This window comes from Balearica regulorum, chromosome 1, assembly GCF_011004875.1.
Source record: "Balearica regulorum gibbericeps isolate bBalReg1 chromosome 1, bBalReg1.pri, whole genome shotgun sequence".
Lineage (NCBI taxonomy): Eukaryota > Metazoa > Chordata > Aves > Gruiformes > Gruidae > Balearica > Balearica regulorum.
Window position 1 is genome coordinate 104,835,079 of NC_046184.1, and position 26,983 is coordinate 104,862,061.

Genomic DNA, 26,983 nt, shown 5'->3' on the forward strand with positions numbered 1-26,983 from the left:
TTTCATCTGTCATAACAGCACAACCACATTAAGCTCCATTTTACACATGGGTATATGTTTTATCTAAATTAGTATTTGTGACTAAACTTTTAGACTTGCAAAACTTTCAGGCTTTTTATTGTTACAGATAACTTAAGAAAAAGTGTGTAGCTTCTGTTCATAAAAAGTCAACAAATTTCACTGTCACAGTAGGTTGGAAGTTGCCTGAACATAAGTGCTGAGTTTTCCTTTAAATGCCCTGAGAAATCCAGAAAGTGGCTGGCAGATGTGCTGTAGGCAATACAGAAGACATATGCTATTTTGGAAAGGAAGAATAGCAGCATACTCAAGAGTTTCAAAAATTTGCATTGTTTCTGAAAGTCGAGGCCCCTGAATCTCACTTGTTCTCCATTGGAAGCACCATTAAATTAAATGAAACCTATTTCAGCTTCTAAATTGCTCCCATGTTCTATATTGCCTGTTCTATATGACACTAGACTGCCCTCAGAGTGAGGGTTTCTCCTTAACTGTAATAATCTGCTTTCAAGAGTTTCAAACGTCATCAAAACAGACCTGTAAATACTGTACTTAGTTTTACACATCTGTGTACTCTGTGAAATTTAGATTCTGCTTTGTCTTCCAGCAGTCCAGTATTTTGAAAATTGGAATGCACCTCTGCACACCAGTTTTCACGTACATTTAAAGATAGCCATTGTTGGCTATATGTTTGCTCATATTACAGCCATACGTTTCAGTTTTTCTAGTGATTTTTTTTTTATTATTCAGATCTGAAAGTTCTTCAAAATTAGTCACTTCAGTAGCACTGATGCCTTAAACTTCAGGTTACTAGGGCATCTTTTCATTAACTTGGCTGTATTCATCTGTGAAATCTACTGCACTAACAACAGCTGTTTTGGATGCTAAACCTCAAGTGTGCTGAACATTTCAGACAAATGTTGAAAATACACCCAATATCCCTATAACGAAAAATGCAAACAAACCACAGATTTTTAACCTTTACATACAAAAGATGAGCAGCTTAAGTTAAGTTCTTCACTTTTTGTTACTTTATGATTGTGCTTATATGAATTGTGTATCTGCGCCATGTCCATTTTTGGAGTAAATTGACTTTTTAGTGTCAAATTTTGAAGGACTTTTTCGTTCTGTCTTTTTGACACTTATTTGTGTAAGAGCATTTATTTGCATGTATTTATACTGATATTTCACATGGAAGCCAGAATCATGTGATATTCAAAGGTCATCAAGGATTTTGAGTTTTTACATAAGTATTGTGTGAATGTATTTACCACTAGAGGAGGGGGAAAAACTCCCAAAACTATTTAGGGGAGCTATATCTAGTATTGACATAGGTAAATTCTACATGACTAACTTTGAATTTTCCAGAGTCTTGTGTTAGAAATTTCCAATGGGTAAGCCAACTTGGAAACTATGAGGAAGTAGGGAGAAAAGACTTTTTAGTATAGAGTTCTAAACAGGTTACCTGCTGTAAGACTTCCTCCTCCCCACAAAAATATAATTGTCATGTTACCCATATTATGCAGTTTGACAGTAGAATACTACTCTATCTTATGTTTCAGATAGAGATGTTTAATGTAGGTGGTGGCAAGTTCTCTTCATCTGGGTTTTCTTTGCTTTTCTGTCCTTCTAAATTCAGGCAGCAAAATCTAACTCTTGATGCGTGGACGACTTCTTAACTTAGTTTTGGCTGTTTCTTAACAGTTTAAACACACACATAGAGGAGGATGTATTATTTTGCCTAGGAAACTTGTATTTCCTTTTTCTCCCTCCACTTGTTCTCTTGTTGGAGTGTCTTCTGTAGTGACCAGCATTGCTTCTCCTCCCTGCCAATTTTACATAGCTCATATTGGTAAACATTTAAAAGGTGACTTAAATCACTAAGCTGAAGAAAGCCAAGGGTAAGCCATAATGCGGGTACGTAACTGTAATATGAAAACGTATTGATGATAAAGGGTTGTTTGGTACATATTGTGCGTCTTAAATGCCTACTGCAGAACTTCTACGTGCCATGCCTGACTATTACTTGTGGCAACTAAGTTTAACTACCAAGGTGTGTGCTCTGTTATGTTTTCAGAAGCCAGAAAAAGTGAAAAAAACTGATAATACAATCAGAAATACAGTGACTATTTTTACCTAAGATTTTCTTGAACTGAAGCTTAAATAAGTGTAAAACAAAAAGGTTAGTTGTGATTAGAGGCTAAACTTTAGCTAGTTTGCTTGGTCCACTTGGCAAAGGCATTTAATGCTATCGTAGTATGTGTTTTGAAAGCTTTAATAGGGGCTGTAGTGTTTGTATCAAAATGGTATGATGTGTTTCCTCATATACCTTAAGGAAACAGGGACATATATCTTAAATGAAGTAGGTAAACTCCAAGGCCGGTTTGAAGAAGCCTATTTAATCAACATCATGATTTTACGTATGCTCCTTAGAGAAGATTGAGTTAATTAGAAAATGTAAATTCAGCTATAAAATGTTGATGAACTAAGTGGTAGCTAGCTTAGGTTATGCATCATAACTTGAGAATTAGTTTGAAATGAGTAAAAAAAGCAAATTTGGAGCAAAAGTATAGTGTCTCCTAAAGAGGCTTATAGATACTTTAGACATTACACAGCCCTTTTGATATATTTGGTATTCTTTATATATATAACCTGTAGCACCAGGTGCAGAGTACACATGGCAGCTACTTTTTATATCTGAGCACTGCAGAGAATGGACCACAAGTAATAGTTTGGGCTGAGTGGAGCAAGAGTAGCTTATATATCTTTCAGTTTCATGTGTGTGCTTTATATTATTACTTCTTTTATTACAATTTCTATTTATTTGTAATTAACTGTTTAAAGAAATGCCAAAGCAAATATGGGAGTGAAAGCATTGGACTGTTGCTATTAGAGTTATTTTTGTCAGTCTTGAGCTGAATTGTTATTTGTTTTGGGATGTCATTCAACTTTTTGCAGGTTGGTGGGGTTTTTTTGCTCATGCCTTAGCTAAGCATGATGGGAGTTCTGTCTCAAGAAACTTTAGAAAATATTATCTGAAGTCTTTCTACTTGTAACTACTTAATCAACTTTTTACAGTATCAGGAGAGAGGAATAAGAAGTTGGTTAAGTATAGAGCTTGGTAATTAAGGAAAGATTCAGCAAATGGGATTCACATAAAATTAAGAAAAGGATTAAGCAAACATAGGAAATGAGCATTGAAATTGTTAGGGATCACTTGCTAGGAAACTAAGGGAACTATGTTGATTATACTATTGTAAACTAGGTAAGAACAGGATTCAACTTAACCAGCTTCAGTGTTGCAATGATTCCTTTTCTGGGTTAGCAGTGTTCCTCTGGACTATGTTTTCTCTGTGCATAGCTTATGATGTTCAAAAATTACAGCAAGACGTGAGTGAAATTGAGGTTTCTACTCCTGTGGTGAGGTTCAACAAGATACAGCCATGGCTGAATATATTTGGAAAATATTCCTTAAGAAGCAATACACTGAGGAAGGCAACAAATTTTCTTAATTGTTTAAAATAAGTGCTCCCCCCCCACTTTCTAAAGAGACTTCATGACACTTGCATGGTTAAATTGTATGACTTCTGTTGTTGGATAAATACATCCTTTAGAACAGGGGAACTATCTTACATATTCACATAGTAAAACTGGAAGCGAAGTTCTAAAATAAAAATGAAAACCAGAAATTTAGATTATGAACCTTAAAATAGAGCAGACTCTTAAGTCTGTTAAGACTGTTAAGTATGTAAACCAAACCCTAGCAAAAAGTGGTAATTAGTACCACCTGTTTATGGCTGTACATTGTTACTATCTTAACATGTGACATGCATGTATGCCTTTGCTCCTTGGAAGTTTTATTTGTAGCTATTAGAATTCTCGTTGTGAAAGTTGGTGGGAACTTGTACAAGTTCCTATAAAAGTCTCTCAATTCCTGAAAAATCTAACCGATAAACTTGACCTGATAGATGCTTTGAATAAAAGCAAAACTAGTACTTAAACAAAATGACTTCTGAAAAACTGGTAAATCAAGTACACTGGTGCCTCCGAAATGAAGGAGAATATGGTCAAATTGAGTTGAGTGACTGTGGAACAACAAAAGCTCTTACGCTATTTCAGAAGGACGGGATGCAGAGATATGGTTAATTGCACACGCAGCATAACTGTAGAAGTGTGGGTTAAAAAAAGTGAAAAAACTGGTTGCTCATTTAAATGTGTTTCTAATCTCTGTTTTTCTTAAGTGTTTTTCATTGCTTAATGGATTAAAGAGTATGCATGACTGGTTTTAGTATTTCATAGTAAATAAACTTTTTCTCTTCTCCAGTATCATCTTTGGATTAAACCAGTATTACATCTATTTAAATAATGTTCTGAATTTAGATTAATTATCTCATATTTATTAAAATGTGTCCACCCCTCATAAGCTTGTATAGTATAAATTACACTATAATATTAGAGAAAAAGGAATGCTAACATGAGTAGCCTAAGTATGGCTATTATATGCAGCAATTGTCTTATTTCTGTAATGGGTAAATTGGGACAAATTAAGAAAATGAGCAATAGCATAAGCAGAAGTATGATATCAAAAAGATGAGAACTCTTAGTATTTTAAGAGTAACTTGCAAATTGTCAATGCTGTCAGCCAGGAGGATCTTCATAGTGTGATACAATTTGCAGAAATACCCTTTTGGCCAGCATTGCTAGCACAGATGGCAGAAGTAGTTTTATGTGCAACTGTACGGTGCTTCCCATAACTTTCTTAGTTTTTTTCTGTTTAGGTGGTTCATTTCAATTACTCTTCTTAGAAAACCTGTTTTGAGTTGTCAGAGTTATAATATACACTGAGTAATTGTATTTCCTTTCTTACTTTACCAACTTCCAGTACACATATTTTCATCTTACCTTCTACTGTGGTTGGATTAAGGATACAGATGATCTCTCAAAATAATGAAAGACACTTGCCACAGGTGAAAAGGCAATTCTTTGATAGTTGTCTTCCAGACTACTTGTTAGGAATTGAGATCAAAGAAAAGTCACTTTTAATAAAAAAGGAGGAAAAAACCACACGACCTTCCCTTTCACTTGAGGCTTTTTATGATGTTCATAGCTCTCCTTACAAAAAAAAAAAAAAAAGCCCCCAAAACCAACAACCAACAAAAAAAAATAAATCAACTTAATAAAGAATTTCGGGACTTCTTGCTTGTACGTTTGAGTTCTGTATTTGCAAGCCTTCTGTGTTACTGTTTTAATGGCGGCCAACACACCCAGCCAAACTCAGAGTGGGGAAGGTGGGGTAGGCTGTGGTGAGGTGAGGGAGATGGAGCAGGGCTCTTCCTGCATCTCAAGAGGAAAGGCCTGACAACAATTGGCTTCACAGGATAACTGCTTTAATTTAGAATAAGGGTAGGAATACTGATAGTGAGTGCAAGTAGCCTTCAAATGCTGAGCACCCCACATTAGTGTGGCATCAGATAAGTATCCTGGTAGATTTTCCCATGGCATGCTGTGTGCAGCAGATCCTGTCCTTGGAGAGCTCTGCCTTTTGGTCATTTGAACTACTATATAATTTCCTTACAAGAAAACAACTCTACTCCTAAAGCATGTTCTCATGAGAATTTATTACTGTGTTTTTAGACAAAGGCAAGGCCATGTGGGTGGCATAGTCATGGGTACCAAGAGGCAGCTCTGCGAGCCCCTCTCTTATGCTGAGAGGGCTGAGGTTGTCCTGCTGCCAAGGGACATGTGCAGCATAGACCTGTTGTCCCTAGCTCCTAAATGTGCAACACTCTCCCAGTCAGCAACGCTACATTCCACCTCTTGATTCTCATACCCTTTCCCAAGGGTATTTTATAAGTTATGGATTGCATTAATTACTCAATAGAGTAATTAATCATCACCTGTTCAACATCATTAATCACCTGTTCAACATCATCAAATACAATGTCGTCTGTGAGGTTCTGGTACAACATTATCCTAGTAATTATTTCAATTTTGCTTTTGTTGTGTAAAATTATAATACTCCAAAAGGGTTCCTAAGTTTGTTGTGTCTGGTCACTCTGCAGTGAGTGAAAAAAAGCTCTTAGGAGCTTTTTGAAGGAATTGAAAAGAATGGTCCTTTTTCATCTTGTTATAAGATAGAGGAAGCCAAATACGGAAAATGAAACATGATAATATTTTGTTTTAATTGTTAGAATGATGAAGGCATCCAGAGAAACTGAAAGGCAGAAGAAGAAACCCAGCAATTTAAATTTACTCTTTTGCCTCTTCTTGACCTGAAAGCTGTCATGTGCTTCTTGTGCTGATCCGTGGTTCTGGTCTATATAATACTGGTCAGGACTCACAAAGCATAGAAAAGACGCAATTAATATATTAAAATTGGCTTACTAGATTATTTGCCAAGTAAACAAATCACAGTTCTCATCTTGCTGGCATTATACTTCATGTCTATTTAAATTTATAAGAATGTGGCGGGGGAAATAGCAATGACAGGGGAAATTAGGGAACCTAACTATACATTTGGGAAGGCTCTTTTTCCCATTACTTACATGAAGCTTACATATATCTTCACCTTTCAGCTCCTGCTCATGAACATCGCTCCTCTGTCTGACATGCCTGGTTTGCTGTACTTTTGCAAATCAAACCTGTGAACAGGGTCATTCTTCCTTGTCTTGTATATTTGTGTGTTCTTTAAATTAAATTTCTGTGTAGTATACTATTTCATTCTCCACTATGGTTTATGGTGTGTGACTACATGCATGTTGTGGTTATTTTATAGGTGGTGATTCGTGCTCAAAATGGTGAACTCCTCTATCGTATTTCACCTTGGGCAAGATATGTAGTCCGTGATGAAGACAAAGTGAATTACGATTGGGTACACTGGAATCCACCACAGTCATATATAGTAAGGCTTAAATATTATTTTCAAAAGGTGTATAAGCTGTATATTGTCATCTTTGTATGCTTGCTCAGAATTCAAAAAAAAAAGAGTAGCTCTACAAAAAGAGGGTAGCGAACTAGTTAAAGTAGCTAAAGTGAGAAATGAAGGGTTTTTAGTCATGGCTTTGACAGAAACAAGTGACTTTAATGATGGATGGTTTTGAGCTACTTTTTCAGTTTCCCATGGAGTATATAAAAAAAGAGTTACCTGTTAAAATGGTATTTTAACCTTGGCTTCTCACATGCTGGGCAAGCTCAATAACTATTCCAGGACTAGGCGGCCCTCCCTGCTCCACAGGAGAGCAGGAAATTACCAGAATTGGGTTTAAGAATTAGTTAGCCACAAATACAAAGTTCAGTACTCCAATAATAAGTCAATGCTGTGTGAAGTCAGAAAAAGTGTTCAAAAGTAAGGTGTTCATGGTCCAGTCAAATCCTAGTTTCTTTGTATCAGGAAAATCTGTTTATTGGTTTTAAAGCCCTCTTCTTATGCGCTGCCATAAGGGGGAGAATTCTTTACATGAAATATGAAAAATATAGCAGGAGAGCATTCAGAAATTTCAGACGGAGTACAGTAGTTTTTCCAAGTTTCTTCAGACAATATTTTAAAATCCCAATCAAGTCTAAGCTCTCATTCAAGTGTAAGGAGGTTTTGTGATGAATTTCAATTGCCTCTGTATTCTTTAGATATTTTCGCCTATCTAGAAATACTGTGTACTCCCCTACAGACTTGGAATTTATTTATTTAATCCTAAGTGATTATGATATAGATGATTCTGTGCTGTGGAACTTTTTTTAGGACTAAAATATTTATAAATTTTAGTTTGGAGAAGACAGAGCACCTTCAACTTCTTAAATAAAAATCTCTGTTTCTGTTGTCATCTTTTATTTTCAAACAAGCTTCATAGTACTTCAGAACAACTTTATAATACAATGCCTGGTATAAGTTTGTACACTTCAGTGTAATTTAAAGAGAGTATAAGAAAAGTGTTGAATCATGGAGGCCCATGATTTCTTATTCATGAAGAATGTAATTTGAAATAGGGATTTGTTTTAGCAATTTAGAATGTTTAATTACTTCTCAAATGTTTGTGTTTTTAGAGGAAAAACAAAACAAACCTTAAATTGTTTTTCATCTTGTGCAAATTATGTGATTGTGACAATGCTTCCAAGCTGTTGTATCGTAACGACAACTGTTTTCTTCCTTACAGCGTAAGCATCCTTCCCCCAAGAGATTAAAAAGCCTAAGAATCTATGAATCTCATGTGGGGATTGCTTCCCCAGAAGGGAAAGTAGCTTCTTATAAAAATTTCACATACAATGTATTACCTAGAATAAAGGATCTTGGTAAGTAAGTAAAGACACTTACAGAGATAAAACTTTTGTGTGCCTGTGCTCTTACTAGAAAATATCAAATGTCTATACTTTTTTTTTGTGGTTTTGGATTACATGTACTATAAAAGTAGATGGAGGGCAGCAAAAATTATAAACAAGTAAAATCTACAGAGAAGAAACAAAGACTGAAATAGGATATGTAAGTGAAAAACAATTCTACAGATTAAGTAAAATGTGATTGCAAAAGCCTAGATAAATACTGCAGAGCAGTTTGCTTTTGGCATGGCTTGCTTTCAACTTGAAAAAGGACCTGGTTTTGTGAGAGAATCTTCAGAAAATACTGTGTTCTTAATTGGTTTTACTAATGTAAATCTTGATTCTAAGGAAGGACTAAGAAATATCCAGATAGAAAGGATTGTCCTTTCAGTTTGCTAGAAAAAGCATGCTAAACTTTTTATCCCTGAACAGTTTTATGAAGTATCAGAATACGGAAACTTTAAATGTGAGAAATCCTCTTTTCTAAAAGAACTTCTAGTATATTGGGAGGGGATGTATGAAACAGCTGGCATGATTATCTCAGGAAGCCCAGTAAAACTGTTCATCTCAATTTCTATTTGATTTTTTTTTCATGTGGTGTCTTTACGCTGTTTCTATAATGGCAATATTAAAACTTGCTGGCTTTTACAGCCCTGTGATGAAATATGTTTTGTTATGCTCAACTGTAAAATAATCATGACATCCATGGCTGAGACCTTTGTGGAGTGGAAGGTGGCTGTGCTTACATGTTGATTTTTTAATTGTTTTTATATCTTTATTTTTATTTATTTACCAGTGTTTGAAGAAGCCATAAGGGGTTTTTTTGTAGGTTTACTTGGGTCAGTGTTTCACAGAATGTGGTTTTTGCCTTTCAATAAAGTTGAGCTTGCAGGTGAGATGAGGGAGTTTGCACATCTGGAGGCCCTCAACAAAAAGTAAATTTGGATTCCATATTACATATCTTGACTCTTTCCTTCTGCCAAAGATTTTCAGTCATTCCAGGAGGTTAATATGTTTCACAGAATCAAAAAAGCTTTCTGCTTTTACCTACAGGTTTTTCTTTGGGGAGGAGAAATGTCATGAAAAGGCTGATACAATACAAAATAAAAGCAATATCAAGTTTAGGTAGGGTATACAGAAATGATAGATAATGTTCATTCTTATTTACATCAAGTAAACACTGTGAGGAATTAAGTCTTTTTTAAATGTATTTTTAGGGGCTATTAGATTCGGTTTTGGAATGTCTTGTTAGGACAAGCCTAAAGACATCAGTATTTAAGAATGCTAAGATTATTAATAATTTGTAGAAATATGTGCATGACAAATAGCAAAATAAATAGCAAGCAAATCAAATGAGATTAATTTGATGCTATGTTACTGTTTATGTATAAAAATGCTGTAAATAAGTGCGATGAGCCTGAATTATAAAACAGTAATGAATCTGACAAAGTGCTGAGCTCATGCCAACTATCTTCTAATAATAACTTTCTCATAAGTGCAAAATTTAAAAACAGAAACAAGAACAATAAAAAAGAAATCAGTGTTTTGTCTAAACTAAAGAATGAATTGAAGATTTTGGTTAAACTAATAAAGAGAAGTGATTGTGGTGGGAGTCTCAACAGACTGTAGATTAAATCCTGAGGTTATGTTTTGCTGGTAGTCCTTACTTGCTAGCTATCTGGGGCACTTATTCACTGATATTAAAGATAGCTTTAAGTTGTGTGGCAAGTACTGTGACATCAGCATTAGTATGTTGTTTTCCCTTTAGATTTCCATCCCTTAATATTGCACAGAACTGTTTTAGGTGATACACAAGACCTCCTGCACTGCCTTGGTTCTTTGGTAAACTCAGAACAAAACCTCATTAATTTTTTCTCTCTTTTTTTGACAAACTCTTGTAGAGGGGAAATGTAATCATTAAAGTTGGAAAAAAGTGATTTTTGCAGTGGTAAAAAAGGAATTCCATAGGCACAAAGTATAGCATGTGTAGCCCATGACTACCCCCGCACCCCCTGACTGCAAGTGTCAAAAGTGAAGCAGAAGTTCAGGTGATGCAGATTGGCATAGTTAACGTTTTGAAGTTAAGATTATATTTGCGGATCACTTAGTGCTTTCTAAATCTGAGAGATTCAGTATACCTGGTTATATGTAGATCACTTGACAAATTGACCATTCCATTTTCGATGGAAGATCATGTAAGTATAAACTATTAGGTAGAATTATGTCTTGAAAGAAGCTGATTCTTTCATTGTTAATCATTAGAGTTAGAAGCAGCTAAAATGAGAGAAGACTGGAATGAATGTTACAGGTGTTTAATGCTCTTTTAGCTGTCCTTAAGGCAGGGGTTTGTTTATTTCTTTTTTTCATAGGCTATAACTGTGTCCAGCTGATGGCTATTATGGAACATGCATACTATGCCAGTTTTGGTTATCAGGTCACAAGCTTCTTTGCAGCATCAAGGTAGGTTTAAGTATTTCAATATCTTCTCTGTTATTTTACCTTACTCCCCATCCATTGAAATCAGTATGCTTGTATGTATGTGTTTGCAAGTGTTTAATGGAAAGAGAAAGTAGTGGCTTAGGTATTTGCTCTGGCTTCCTCTTAAATGTGAAATCAATTGGGCATAGTGGTCAGCCATTCTGTGAAACACTTTACATAGGATACAAACAAGAAGGTTATAAGTAACTTCAGCTGTCACAGCATATTCCCACCTAATCCAGCTTTCATCAGTCTCTATGATTGGGTTTTGTGTTGTGGAATTCTTGGCAGTTGCAAACACGATGTGTAAGTCATTCTTTTATGATAAACAGAACTGTACACTACTTCTTTACCAAAATCATGGCTCTGTGTTCCGTAGGAACTTTTTCCCATGCTTGTAACAGACTATACTTAGATTTGAGGCTGAGAGTGAAAATAGATGGAAAATGTTTTCAGGTAATTCTTAAGAAAAATTGATAGACCTGAATGTTGTGATTTTTTTTGTTTTGTTTTCATCTTGGTGAAGCTCAAGGGACAGCCAGGCTAAATTTAGACAGGAAGTTTTAACTGGCTTAATTAGTTGAAAGAAATGTGTGTTGGACACAGGAGACAAAAAAACCAAAATCTTTATTTAAAACCAAGTTGGAAAATAGTGTAGTAGCTAAAACAAATAACTAAGCAGGACAGCAGCAGATGGTGTGTTTTGGGGACTTTCATGAATGCACATTTACTTTTGTAGCCATTATGGATTACTTTATTCCAGTAGCATAAACATATTTTTGTCTCTTTTAAGGAAGTGTTCAATATTGAATAGAAGCTTTAAGTTGTATCAGTTATCTTTTTATACTGAATTTGATGTATTAACATTAAAAGGGAAGAATAAAACTTTGAAACTATTTCTGCAAAGCATTGTATGCATTCATGATGTAATATTTATAATTAAAAAACTGTTTTAACTGTCAGTTTGTAAGCAATAGCTACTACTTAAGAGGCTGAAAAAATAACCTATACATAACTGGAAGCTAGGTGATGAAGAGCTGCTGACTTTGATGTAGTTTTTTTGAGTAATGTTCAGTAGTGTCAGCTTGAGTTCAGATTATACCACTCATAACACATTGCATTTTCATGCTGATAGCCGTTACGGAACTCCAGATGACCTGAAAGAAATGATTGACGTTGCTCACTCAATGGGCATTACTGTTCTGCTGGATGTTGTGCACAGCCATGCATCAAAAAACTCTGAAGATGGTCTCAACAAATTTGATGGTACAGATTCTTGTTTCTTCCATTCTGGTCCTAAAGGAACTCATCAGCTCTGGGACAGCAGGCTCTTTGACTATGCAAAGTAAGCATAAAATGTCACTTCATGTATTTAGTGATGATTATTTCTTATCAGTTCTATTAAAACTACACTATTCGCCAAACTGGAAAAGGCATTTGGGTTGTTCAACAGTTACAATATGCTGAATTAAATTCCTTTACCTTGCTGAATACTTAAAATCTAAGACTGAGTAATAGTACTTAGGTTTTGGTTTTCTTCTGTCATCTATGGCTGCATATGTACGTATTATATACCATGTGCCTTGTATGTATTGTATGTATATAATTATGTGGTTATATATTATTCTTATTTTAAAATAGATTCAAATATATATAGATACTTATTTGAATATTTATTATATAGCAATATATTATAAATAAATATTTTATATGTTACAAAATAAGAGAGATTTATATTTTCAAATTATATATTATTTTTATGTAATATATTTATGTTTATAAATAAAACTACAAAAAACTGAAGAAAACTTGCAAGCTCTGGAAGTTTGTTGTGTCATACTGTTGAAATGTAGCAAAGATTTTGTCCCCAGACAACTAACTCCATTCCAAAGAGCTTCCAGAGGTCAATCAACAGTTAACACAGAGCAGGGGTCATTTTCAGTAGATAGTTTTAGAGACCTAGTTTGGGCATGCTTAATTAATTATTGTAAATATAGTGTGTTTGTCAAACCACATGTTAATACCAGATAATGATTAGCATTTAATATTGTTTACTCTTTATTCTCCGAGGTACTGGGAGTGAGGGGATTTATCTTGTATGCTGAATATTTCAGTGGTTTAAATGGAGAAACAGACAGAGGCAGTCAGCTTATTTCAGTCTTTCTCATGTTTTTCCATGTTTGTTCATCCCTGAACCACCTTGATTCCTCCCTTTTCTTGTCTTTAATTCTTCCCTTAAGCATCCCACACTAAGTTTTGCCCAACCCCAGAATCTCTTTAAAGCATTTCTTAATAAATTCTTTAGTGTCACTCACCTCTTATTCCATGATAAATTTGCTTTTTTGCCCCACTTTGAGATACGTGATAGTTATTTGCACTTGTTATCGATTACAAATTTCTGGTTTAACCCTTTCAAGGTTACACTTGAGTGGTTCCTTCAGTGGCTTTATCACTCAGTGACTGTAGAGTTCTGGTCTCTTGTAATTTGTTAGTTGTTAGCATTTGTGTGCCACAAGTTCAACTTAGTGTTTTTCTCCCAGGTTTTTCTCCCACACTTGCATTGAATTGCTATTAATTGGATATGTTTACATTGCAGATATCCTTAAACCTTGGATCAGAATTACGTTCAGTTAGTTGCTTAAAAAGATTTTTTTCTTCTTTTACGCATAGTCTGTACTCTTGAGGCTGATAGTTCCATAGTTTATGGGGATTATAACTGTTTAAGAAGGTCACTAATGCAGAAGTAATTTTACATAGCATAGGTCAACTGTTTAATGGAAACTCTTGCACAGTAACTCACAATTTCAATTAAAGCGAGTGACCAGTGTAATAAATGACTTACGCACTATGCACTTAATAGGGTGAGATGTTCTTTATTTACTTTTTATTTGGGACAATTTAAGTTTTGAATTCAGGGGGCCTTTTTGAATTGCGATTTTAATTATTGTAAAAATGCATTTTAGTATGTCTAATAATCATTTCCTGTTTGAGTTGCTTCCTATTAATCTTTAAATTCATATTCAAATAAATTCTATTCCAGATAATCTTAAAGCTTTAATATCAATACGATGGTATTTCACACTTTATTTCATTTTATGCTTATATGTAATCAACAAGTGTGTGGTACCAACTTCTCTAGTGAGAAAATAAATTGAATGCAATTGTGGACATTTCTCTGTTCCAGAGGCAGATTCTTCCTGTTGGGGGGGGGAAAAAAAAAAAAAGCGGTGCTGGTATCGACTGTTTTGGAAGGATTTGTAAATGAAAGAAAAGCAAACTACTTTCTAGGTAGCACTTGGCATAATCTTAAGCATTTTCAGTACTGAAGAACTTTGTGCATGGGTCTGTTTGGTCAGTGATATGTGCCGGTACTTGCTGGGGAGGGACACTGCTGCATTAATTACTCTTCATCCTGTGTGATCAGAATAGATGCCAGACTGAATGAGGGAAAGGAGGAGGGGAAGGAGCTGTGATGGAGAGGGAAGAGATTGGGAAATAGCAGATACCAGAGAAATTGGATCTATGCTCTACTGATGAATAAAACAAATGTTCTGGATGAGCAAGGGCCCCTTGTATGTCATTCCTCATCTCTGGCCTTCTGGTGAAATGCAACACCAAATTTGGGGTTCCTTTTTTAAACTTTTAGGGAAACCCCTCCTTCTGCTTCGAGCACAGCAAGCTGTGCAGTGAACTGTTTTTAGTCATTAATGCCTTCTTTAGTCCTAACATCTGAAACATTAAGTATTCTATGTGTGTTTATAATCAAATTTTAAGGCTTAAAAGATATAACAATCATGTTTATTCTAAGTTACTCAGAACTGATGAAAAATGGTTTAGTTTTCTCCCTTTTTTGTGTGTACAGGTCCCAAACAAAACTGGGAAAGAATCAGAACTGACACTATTGACAATGTTTTGCTGTTTTTTTTTCTCCATTTAGGCTTTATTGACACGTCTGCTAATTTTCATACCAGTAAATGAGCAGCTCTAGTCTCAAAGAGGGGAGTACAGAAATCTGTGAGACTTGAGTTGCTTGCAGATGTTTGAAGTTTGCTGAAAATAAATGACACCAAACACAATCTATTGAATGATATACAGAAAAACTTACTTTGAGACAAATCTCTTCAGCTAGTACAGCCTTCTCTCCTGTATAGTGCTTGTATTAAATCCCTTTCCTTCTGTAGTGGGAAGAACTGTTAAATCTACAGGTACTTAAACATCAAATACAAAGAATGCTCAATTTACTTTGGAATTGAGAGAAACTAATTCTCTGCCATGAAAGAGATTAAGAAACAATTGCTTTATCAGTTTAGTCTGTCTACATTTGCTGTGAAAGCCAAGACATAAGTAAATTTGTCTCTCAGCATTTTGCAAGCTTACTCAGTTGTCTGGGAAGGAGACTGAATACTTACTATAACAGAAGGTGGCAAAAGATCTATATCCATGCAAAAAAAAAAAAGGACTATTATCCATGGTGTATTTTAAATACTATATTTTTAGTGATATTCACTGAAGTAGAGAGTAGCTCCAAGAAAAGCAGTAGTAAAATTCTTCAAAGACAACCTGGATGTTGTATCTCTAGCACCATAGTGCAATTTAACATACAAGTGTGTTTTGTATTGTAGAATTTGAGACAACACTTAATGAGCAGTAGAACCGTATAATTTTTTTAATTGATGTTTATACAAGTGTTGTACAAACAGTGAACTTATCCAAAAGTTGTAAACAGCAACTTAAAAATGATACTGTTCAAGGTGATGTCACATGAGAATAAAACATCTCAATTTCAGTAAAGTAAGAATTTGGAGGTAAAATAACTGGATAAGTAGAAGAAATTTGCTGCTTAACTTTTTTCAAGAAAAGTATTATAAATTCTGCTTTAAAAAAGGAACAAGAAACTGATTCAGAAATAAACTTCCACTTTGATAACTTTAGCACATTTTTCCAATTTTTCTAAAATATGGAACTAGGCAGTTTTTTCCTCAAACATGTTAACTTGGTGACTCTTCCTCTCCTGCATCATCACCCCCCTGTCTGTCCTGTCCCCCCAGCCCCTTTCCTGAGCTGCTAACCTCAAAATCAGAACCACAAAGCTTGAGTGAAGATTGCAGTTTATTTTAATAATACTTCATAAAAACAAACTTTTACATCCTTTGTCTTGGTTCCTATTAAAAATGTGGCTTTCCTATCCTTGAGTTCATGAAAGGGAAATGCTGTGAGGTAAAAGGGATGCCACAAGCTCTGGACCTTAGTCTGGCTGTCTCCATCTAGTTAATTTTGTGGTAATTTAAGTGCCTTGTCTCTATTGTGATCCTCTTTAAGATAGCTCACTCGAAATACATGTAAATACCCTCCCATCTTAAGTAAGGATTCTGGTTGTAATTAATTTAACACAAGCTAAGTATAACAATTTTTTCCTTCCTATAATCATATTCAAAGATTATTCAGCTGCCAAGTTCATTAGAAGTGATGCTGTAGACCCTGGAGTCCAGGTGGGATCACAACTAGAGTGGTTGATTGTGTTTTGATTTAAATTCATTTCTCTGTATAGCAAACGTGTCTAAAATACTAATCAGGCAAAACAATTTAAAAAGAATTGAGAACAAGATATTGCATAGCAAAGATAAGTTGTTGGCTTTTTTCTAAGCACTACATAATTAAAATGTGTAAATGATGCTGCTTTTCTGGGCTTATTGAGATCTGAGAGTGTTGGTTTGATTTTTAAGGCTCTGTATTCCTTTTCTCTCATTAGGCTTTGTTAGATTCTGCACTTTCTTAATCCAATTCTAAGGGACAATAGGTATACTGATGTGTTTGTGAACATTTAGAAATAATGGTAGAAATAAAACTGGGCAGAAATCATGTGATGCCCTAAGTTTTGTGTTTGGTCTTTTTTAATATTGTGACCCTTTTCACCTAAGCACTTAGCCAAAATTTTAAGTTCTTGCTCAATCTAGAAGGATTTGGCACAAAAGTCAGAGGTTGAATTACATTCTGGTTTTAATTACAAAATCTTGCTTCCTTGAATGCAGCAGTATGATCAGCAAGAAATGATGTTAGTTACAAGGTTCTGGGGCCAGCAGACATCCCTGGCATGTCTTTTGAGGCTGTGTTTTCAGTGCTTTTTTTAGACTATTTTTATGTGTCCATGCTTTGGTGGTTCTGTGAAGGCACCAAATCATAACTAGTGAGAATCCTTTGGGCTGTCCACCTACAGGTGTTGTGTAGTTTGTATTTGTTGGTGATACTCAGTGTTTTGAGAATTAAGGCCTTTAAGTGCTGTAGAGGAAATGAAATTTACTTAACTAAGCCATGTAATGGGAGAAATCTCTTCTTTAGTCTTTTCTTCTTCCTTCAGTTTTATGAAGTCTCAAGTGACATTTGTGCCAAATGTGCTTTGAAATGCTATAGGTAGGGTTCAGAGTATAAATAGTGTGTCCCACAAGCCACAATTCACATCAGGGTAACAGATGACACGCTGGTCCCCTGCTGCCTCACCAGATGTTCTCTCCAGCTCGGTCTTCTGAACTGTTGATGGAGCAGCTGATTGTAGCTCAGTATGCTACTCTTTTCTTAATTTTTCTTAGTTTCTGAACTACTATAGTTCAGAAACTGCTTTTAGTCCTGCCATCAGTGTGGCAGAAATAGGGCTCCTGACAGCTGCCCAAGCATGTGTGTTAGTTCTGGTTTAGATGGCCTGTCCAGCCGCCCTTCCAGAGCAGTGTGGGTCACCTGAAGCTTCTCTTTGCTATCCTGTGGTCCAGCTTCAGGGTATCTTGGGTGCTCTCTTGCATCTGAAGTGGCACAATATGCCTATGTTTGGATGCTGAGACAGTGGCCTCTTCTGCCACCCACTGTTTAAATCCTGCATGAACTTCATGCTGTATTTTGGGGGGGGAGGGGGGGAAGTCCACTGATGTCAATAGGTAGTAATTTACTTCACTTAAGGATCTGACTCCTTAAAGGCGTGTTGATCTTCTAACTTCTTCATCAGCCTTTATTAAGGTTGGTACTTAATTTTTCCTTAAGCAACTGTTCTTTACCTGAATTTTATTTTCTTCTGATTACCTACTTCCCCAATCTTTAGCTGCCATGACGTGATGTTATTAATAGGTGGAATAAATTGGGAAATACATCTTTCAGAGATTAGTGTTTGGTTAGTAGCGGTACCTATCTGGGCTTGTAATGCTCTTAACATAGCTGTTCAGAGAAATTTTTGGGGCTTAAGTAGCCTACAATTCAATGTCAAGCTCTTCTAAATATCTGTGGAAGTGAAAACTTGATCCCTTATCTGGGAGCATCACCATGGTTTGTAATAGTTTTCAGGAAGAAATGGATATGCTGCTACTCTATAACACTTGCACATTTAACATTTTAAATTGTTCCAAGTTGATGCTTTGTAGAATACTACAGTATTAAAGATTATAGTTCCTTGCCTAATGCACTTAAGGGAAGTTGGCACATCGATATGAGTTACAAAATACAGATAACATGGTGTGCGTGTTCTTACTGTCCATCTCAGGATTGCTTTCCTCACTCATTTTACAGAGTGCAAAGAGGGTATGCTTGACTGCAAACGATTGCTTATTAGTTAACATGCACAAAGGATAGGTAGGATTTAAACACTACTAGTACACTCTTAGCTTCCGCCAAGACACCTGAAGAGTCTCTGCTGGCCAGGTACACATTGGTCAGATGGGAGAAAGGAGGCTGCCACCCTCAATGGTGCTGGGTTATCCTCTTCAGACTCCATATAATTTTTTTTTTTTTACAGTTCTGCACCTTTCCATGTTCTTTTGAATCTTTGAGCTATTAACAAACCTGTCTTTGTAACTTTACCTTTCTTACCTTGCATAGCTCTAATCTAAAGACTTCTTTTGCAACTTTCTTTTAGCTAAGTAACTTCCTTAGAAGTTTAAGCTATACAGGTTTTGGGACACTGATCCCCCAATTTGGAGGGAGGGGAGATGGAAGGGTGGGAGGAGAAAATTACCAAAGAATTAATGTATATGAAAGACTTCTCAAAGTGTCGCTGTAGTCACTGAAGTGTTCTCTTCTGCAGCTTCTGAAGGTTGTCAGGTACAGGTGATACTCTTCCAACTGCATTTATACAGTAGGAATGACATGCAGTGGCAGGTCATGTTTGTCACAAATATGTATTCATTGGGGAGATACCTTGGCCATAATTCCAGCTAGATTAAAGGTAATGCAGTGATAGTTGTCAATGAGCTAGATTCTCAGCATTTGATGGGGTTTTTTTATGCATTCTTGATTGTAGAATAATTACAGTAGGAACAGGGATATAAATTGTGTTTCATGATGTAAAACCTTTAGCTATGCTGATTTTAATTCATTTCCTGTCAGTCTTCCTCCACCAAATTAGTTTAGGAAAGCTCTGTATGTGGAGATCCCATAATATCCATTGGAATTGGATTTGGCTGGCAAAGATTGTTTTTTTAATGACTGTTTTAAGAAAGCACTGCTTGTAATGTAATAGTGAGATTTTATTTTTTTCCCCAGAGCTCATAAATGTAATTATTTTGATTACAGATTGACTTTAAAAAAAAACAAACAATACTGCCTGCTTATGTCCTTAGCAGTCTGCTTCTAATAGACTAGACTTTGAGGGTGAGTGCAAAGGTGTGAAAGTACTTTTAAATTTAAACCTTAAACTTTAAGACCTTCCTTGTCTGAAAATCTTTGTTTCTTTGTGTTTCTCTTCCTTTTAGTAACCGTTGTGAACCTTAGCAAGTAAGCACTTTCAAGTATGGGGACGTAATGGCTTTCTTGAAGGGAATGAGTACTGGAAGCATTGACAGAAGGGATGATATATTGGAATTGACGGCAATATAATTAGAATGATTAAAATAATAGTGCAAAAGAAAAGTTCCACCCATAAGCATATGAGTTACAGTATATGCAGTCTAGACCTGCTGTAGAATTGCTTTAATTTTTTATTAAACATTCATCTAGAAGCTTAATTGTTTTACTGCACTTAGCTTGATATTACAGACTAAGAGGCTTTAAATCCACAGGTGCTCTGAAACTCAGAGCTTCACATAACAATGTGTAGCATCCTTTCAAGTGTCCCGTTTCCCATATTAACCTCCAACATAGCAATCACAGTTTTGTGTGAAGTTTCTTAAATGCTGCACAAAAAGTAGTATAGTGATAAAGCAATATATTGATACGTGAAGAAAAGGCACGCTGAAAAATTGCAGCCAATTGTTCTAAATCATGTCAGGTAGTGTATTTTGAAATATAGAGGTCATCACTTGTAGCCAATTAAATTCAATCATATATTGAATAGACAGTCACTCTTACCTGAAGTTGATTACGGTATTTCAATAAAGATCTAAAATTAGACAAGATTCAACACACTGCAGAGAATCATTTGTCATCAGTCTAAATGCAATAATGATCTTGCATTTAGTAATCCACACTTAAACTGACAATTTTCACAGCATTCTTATGAGTACTGTAGTATGTTGTATGAGCAGTATCTGTTGTGAATAGAAGATTGTGCTGGGGATAAGGGTGATGGCTTTATAAATTTGAGATGAGGGAGAGGTTTTAAAGAAAATCCACAGATGAAATGGGGATTGTTGACTTTCTTCTCATAGTTTCATCCAAAAATGTTCTGCGTTGGAGGAAAATTAGGAATGGTACTGCTCATGGCAAGGAAGGAAGATGGGGTCAAGACAATTGTCTTTTTTTCTGATTCTAGTGTGTATATGTTATATAATGTACAGATCCACTTGAAATCCATTTTTGGAAAGCTCATTGGAGAGAGAAAGAAAATTGGTCATGGGATAAAACAATTAATGACCAAAGTAGAAAACAATATCAAAATACTGTATGCGTTTCCAAAAGTAGCGTATGGCCAACAGATCAGAAATGATCTCCAAATAATCATGCTGATCTGTTGTTACTATCAGTTTTGAAAGGGATGCCCTGTTTTCTTGAGGAATACCATTTCATGGACTAGCATAAAAACTAAGTTACTTTTCCTGGAAGTTGATCGAAACTGAAGATGGAGGTTAGTGCATCCGACTGAGCTGGCCAGCCTTCTGCTTCAGGTGGTAGCTGTCTCTGTTGTTCCAAATTGCTTCCTAGCTGTAAACACTGGCTGAGATTCAGTTTGATGGGACTGTGTTGGTGACTCTATGCTAAAATTTAGGGAAAATATATATGGGCTCACTCAGCTTTATATGGATGCTCTCTTTAGAGTTCTCTAAATTCCAAAATTACTTTGACTGTGGAACTAATGTGTTATTGAGATAAATTTTATTAGAGTTCATACTTACAAAATTATTGGTGAAATTGTAATAAAGATACAGAAACTGGTTCTATTGCTATCATATTGTAACAGTAATGGATGGACTGGGAGTAGCTTTTGCTGCTTTTTCTTCTAGGTTCAGTTCTGGCTGATATGGTTACAGTGGAAGTCTGAAAAACTGATACAGTGTATCATGTCAAATGTGTCATAACAATTAAGGAAAATATTGTATGAAAAGCTTTATCCCTGGGAACAGAGTGAATTGTTCTAAACCAGGTTTGGAAAAAGAGTTCAATTTAAAAAAAAAAAAAACAAAAAAACACAAAAAACCAAAAAGCATATCGCACTGAATTTGCTTAGCTGTTTTTTTCCCATTCATTTCTTTTGGGCAGTTCCTTGTAAAAAGGGAGTTTGATAGAATTCTCTATAGTTTGCCATATGAATCACAATCAAACATCTGTTTCTCCTGGTTCTACTCCGTATCTCTTCTTTGATAAGGAGGCTAGCTCTACCCAATACTTTTATATATCTATATTATCCCTTGTAATCTCTTGAAAATTGGTATAAAGTTATTTAGAAACAAAAGAAATTAATCACCATAGAGATGACCATTATTTGTTTAGATAGCTGACACAAGTTTTTTCTAAGTTATTGTACTGTGCTTAATTTGATGAGTTTAGTTGGGAGCAGGGGAAGTAAGTGTGCAAGTAATGCTCTGTAGACCTTACTCCTCTTGATTTCTTCAATCTAATGATTGTGCAGTAAGTCCCCTCAAATGTAGTTACAAGGTTAGATGCACGTGAACAAATAAACACAAGAATGAAAAGGCACATCCATATAAGTCACTGCTATGTATTCTAGTAACTTTCTTCTGTAGGAGATGTCTAAATCTGTTAAAGAGCTGAGAATTAAGTTCTCTGGAGAATTATTAAGTAAAAGTGTGGGGTTTTTTATATATATATATTTAGTCATTACACTAAAGCTGTTTGAGTGTATATATCAAAGGGCTTCACAAGGAAGAGGAGAATGCTCTTTGTCTTTATTCTTATTCTGTCTTCATTCTCTTTTAAGATACATAAAGAAAGTAATGTAATGACTGTTGTAAATTTCCTGATTAAACACACACATTAGATCACCTTTTCTTGGCTGGAGAGATTTAGGTAAACACAATAGAATTTGTCACTAAATTATGTGGAGTGAAGCTGTATTCCAAAATGAGCATTTAGTGCAGCTAGACCCTAGGGCCTGTATTTTTAACCTGCAAAGCTTCAGAGATTGACATTATCATTTAGTGTTTTCTTCAGCACTTTGCAGTGATCAGCTCTCTTTCCCCTTGCTGTTTAGTAACATTTTATTAACACTATAGCACACTTTTGATTAGGGCATGAGATTGTAGAACACATTTTAGTGTGGGCTTATTGTTCTTAATATACCTCAGTTTTCTAAACCAGTTTTCCAATACAGTAAGTAAAAGAGAAATTGGTGTCTTTTGAGGAAAGAATCCAGTCCTTATTAAACCACAATTGGAAGTAAAGTTATCCCTATGAGGACTATTCAGTTAACATATTTGTTTTGGTCAGTGTTACATTTCCATACCCTGACCTTTTGCAAGCAGGTGGAGGCAGTGCTAAATTCCCCCTTGCCTTCCCTTCCCTCTCGTCTTCACTGAAGGGAAAAAAATAAAAGGAGAAAAAATTTAAGGTTTTGTTTATTATGACACCGCATTAGTCAGAATGTGAAATAATTAGAATAATAAATAGAATCGTTCATGCTAAGGAAATTTTACGTGTACTTCGTTGCTTCATGTACCAAGGTTGTTTAAAAGGATGACATTTTGCAGTTCTAAAAGTTTGAGTCATAGCTGTGACTGAACACTTTTTATTCTGGATTAGGTAATTTAGGGTTGATGGGTTTCTTTTTTGAATTTGTTTATTTTGAAATGGATTAAACTTGGACATTCAGAAACAAGTACTTAAAGTTGCGTTTTAAATTAAGGAAATAAAGAGCTAAAGTTTTCAAATTGCTGAACATACAATTGGTCTTATGGACAACAAGAACAGGTGAAATTCCTTTTTTGTTGTTGAAATTTAGCTTTTGGTATTAAATTCACTAGTGACTTTCTGTGTTCAAAGAATTGATGAATCTGAGTAATCAAAGTCAGCTAAACACTGGAGAAAAACAAAAAATCGAAAAAAATTCCACTTTTTTCCTCACCACATCTTCTGGTTTGAGTGTTTAGTGTTTATTACTCTAGATTTTTGGGCTGCTTTTCACTACCTTGTAATCTGAAATTCTGTATTTCTCTTCCTATGAAATGGAAGTAAATATTTAAACCGAAGCCTAAGTAGTAATTGGGGTCTTATGACCATTCTGGGGTTGATGCTTAAACCCCAGAGATTATTTATGAACTGAATGCTTTTTGGAGAAGAAAAAATAAGACAACTATGAAACACTAAAATTTACATTATCAATGTTTTCAGGCTTCCTTTGCCACCACCTTTTTGGATAAGGGCATTGGAAAAGATGCAAATCTTCTTTGCCTATGTTATAAGAAATTCCAAGGTAATTATTTTGTCATCGTGTTAAGTGGGGAGGAAACAAAGCCTATCAGGAAATGGATAAATGGAAACAACTTTAAGCTGAATGTTCTTTCTAATGCCTATCCAACACTGGTTAAGGAAGCTAGTGACTTATAGAAAGTAGTATGAAGTAGCATTCTTATAATTAATTGTGTACTAGAAAGAATGAATGTTCTGCAGGTTGCGTCTACAGTTGCTCTTAGCACAGCACCATCGTTATCCAAATTTGGAAAAACAAAAAAGATTTGATTAGAAAGAATGTCTTGAAGTGCAAGGTATAAGCAACTTGTTTGCCTCTAATGCTGAACTCTCAATATATGCAAGGTCAAACTTGTTTTAAAATATTTCAGAGAATCTTAGCTTTAGTTTTCTTTGTGTTTTATCCTGACCTAGACAACAAAATTTGGTTATCACAAGGTTGTTAAGTCTACATCAGACTTATATTTTAATCAAAAGTTGTTGTCATTCTGCTACCTCTTAAGCCAGCATCAGTAGTGATTGCACTGAAATATGATCTGAAATAGGAGATGCCTATAGGAGGAACAGTTGCTTTCATTGTAGTTGAAAATCATGGCATTTCATGGAAAAACCTTACTGTTAAATACCTATTTCCAGTGTATTAATTATAGTGGTAGATTAATACATCCAAATGGAGATCAGTAACAGGTGTCCGTCAGGGGTCCTTGCTGGGACCGGTACGGTTTAATATCTTTATTAGTGACATAGTGGGATTGAATGCACCCTCAACAAGTTTCCAGATGACACCAAGCTGTGTGGTGTGGTCGGCACGCTGGAGGGAAGGGATGCCATCCAGAGGGACCTTGACAGGTTTGAGAGATGAGATGGGCCCTGTGCGAAAGTTCAATAAAGCCAAGTGCAAAGTTCTGCACGCGGGTTGGGGCAATCCCCGGTATCAATATGGGCTAGTAAGAAACTGAGATACAAACTGTCTTTGAATATAAACCTGCTTTTCCTGTTCTCTTATGTGAAAAAGTACTTAGGAAGCATACAGAAAGCAGTATGTTTGCAGGTTCTCAACTCTGTTGGCACAGGGTAAGTTGAGCTAATATGTTTCTTTAATTACATTCCTGAAGAATGTAACTTTTTAAAGTGCAACAAATTGAGAAATACAGCTCTGTGCTTGAGAGTGGATTCCTATTTCTTATGAACCCTGTACTTGTGATCTGTGCTGTTTTATGCAAAAGTAACAGCTTCGCATTTTGTTGCTCGCTGAAAGATAATAGGGACTGATGCAAGCGTAAATCGGTTTTGCCAGATGGCTGTATACTTCTACAGTCATCTCCTGAATCTCATACTAGGGATGATATAAGATAATCTTAAGGCTCTCTGAGCCTTCCACTAGAAATCTCTTTTTCCATGAAGGTAACGATTCATTGTACAAACTTTTCTGTGCGTCATGCAAGTCTGTCACGTAACTGAGCAGTCTTGTCCCATAGTGCTGAAAAGAACATTTTGGACTGTATCCAGAGCAATTGTTTATGCTGAGGATAACAATCTGGAAGTGTGAGAGGAAGTCATCTAAGCTTTGCATTAGCTAATATTAGTATAAAGAATGAACTTTCCTTACCCCCTGCTTCCCCAGGGGAGGAAATCAGTAAATTACCAGTCAGGACATGGAGTCAGTATCTCAGAAGCCTCCTGTAATGTCTGTACTGGATGATGACTGATAATTAATGTTGCTACCCATCTTAAAATTTTCTTCTCCTTATACAGATTTGGCATTGCTACCAACTGCCTAGGGAAGTACAGACTTTTGGTTAATAAGACAGACATCTGAGACTTCAGGAGTCCAGTATGCCAGTCTCTGAGAGACTAAAGTAAAAGAATTTTCTGATAATATCTTCTAAGTAGATGTCCTGGGATGATAAAATGCAAGACTCACCCCCTTTTCAGACTTCTGTATGTGATGAGACCTATTCCTTATTAGCTTGGTTTTGCTATGTTCAAATAAAAAATAATAGCTGGCACAGCTCAGTGCTTGAGGGTTAATATTTTGGGTTTTCAAATTGCCCTTTAAAAGTAATCTGTAATAGCATAAGGACACTGAATGGTAGATTGATAACGTTTTGTTAGTGCGTTCCTGGTATATGTGAATTTGAGCCTCTATTCCCACCGTGGCAACTGTAATTCACTGTCATCTGCATACAGAAAAGACTTCAGTCATCAGTGCACTTAACTTCTGGAACACCAGATATTTGATGATATGTTTATATTAATGCCAAATTTTCTCAAAGGCAGAGGTCTGCTTCAACTTCTTTAATGCTTTCCCTTGGGAGGTTTCAAAATCTTCTCTTTTATGAAGAACTTTATTTCTTTGCTGCTTAAATTCCTGTTGCTATTCATTAGCATTAGAAAACCCCAAACTTCCACCTGAATTCAAATGAAAACAGTCTACATTTTCATCTGGAAGGCACAGGCAGAATACTAATGCTTTAAATGTTTTGTGTATGCATTTGGTTTTAGGCATTCTTACACTTTGTGCTTACCACCAGCAAAGACGAGGTAGTGCTTTGTCGGCTGTAGCTTTGGTTTCTGCATGTTTGAGGGAGGGAGCATGCTCAAAATCCTACCTTGACTTGGGGTGGAGGTCACAGCAGCACTTCTTGGCTGTGGCTAAACTGCATGGTTGCAGGAGACAACCATGTTTCTGTGTGGTTCTTCAGACAGAAGGATGGGAGCACTTGGTCAGGTGGGGAACATAGAGGGAAAAGCAGTGAGCCACATGCTTCTTCAGTGTCCCTTTGAAGTTGCTTGTGGGAGTCTCAGTTTGGGAACCAGTATTTTAAAGTAATAAATGGAATTAGGTTTATAGAAAACACCATTTCAGGCTTTTAATAAAATGCTTTTGAGAAAGTAGAGCTTAAAAATGTTATCAATTTGCCAGGTATTTTATGTTTTGCTAATGGAAAGATTTAATTGAGAGAATAATTTGTTTCCTATATAGGGAATATAGAAAGTTGAGGATAATTGTTTTCTATTCTTACACGTGTATAATAGCATACTATTTTAGGTGAGAAAAACAAAGTAGTTAACTAAGTAGTTACCTAAGTCTTGAAGTTTGATTCTTCACCAGTCCCTTTAACTCTGGTGCTGTTTTCTGGGGCAAGTTCAGGATAATGGTCTGTTTAAGGTCGTGAATCACCTGATGAATAATAGTTTGGCTATTTCTACACTACATTTAGACTTAACTTGAAAGCGAACCCAGTGTTGAACAGTAAACTACTCTGAAATATTTGAGACCTCAGTTCAATTATGGAAGTCATGAATTGCATTAAATTGTGTGCAAAATCCTGATGGTACACTTAAA

At 35.6% G+C, this 26,983-nt stretch overlaps 1 protein-coding gene across 8 annotated transcripts in view; it reads left to right on the forward strand.

The window, feature by feature from the left end:
• GBE1 (1,4-alpha-glucan branching enzyme 1) overlaps positions 1-26,983 on the forward strand; it is a 180,105-nt gene that overhangs the window by 69,290 nt on the left and 83,832 nt on the right. For 7 of the 8 annotated variants that reach the window (XM_075769449.1, XM_075769438.1, XM_075769453.1 and 4 more), the window contains 4 exons: positions 6,791-6,916; positions 8,163-8,298; positions 10,692-10,782; positions 11,936-12,145. In XM_075769449.1, coding sequence (XP_075625564.1) covers positions 6,791-6,916; positions 8,163-8,298; positions 10,692-10,782; positions 11,936-12,145 — 563 coding nt within the window. The remainder of the gene's footprint in view (positions 1-6,790; positions 6,917-8,162; positions 8,299-10,691; positions 10,783-11,935; positions 12,146-26,983) is intronic. The other variant, XM_075769480.1, reaches the window with a different exon arrangement.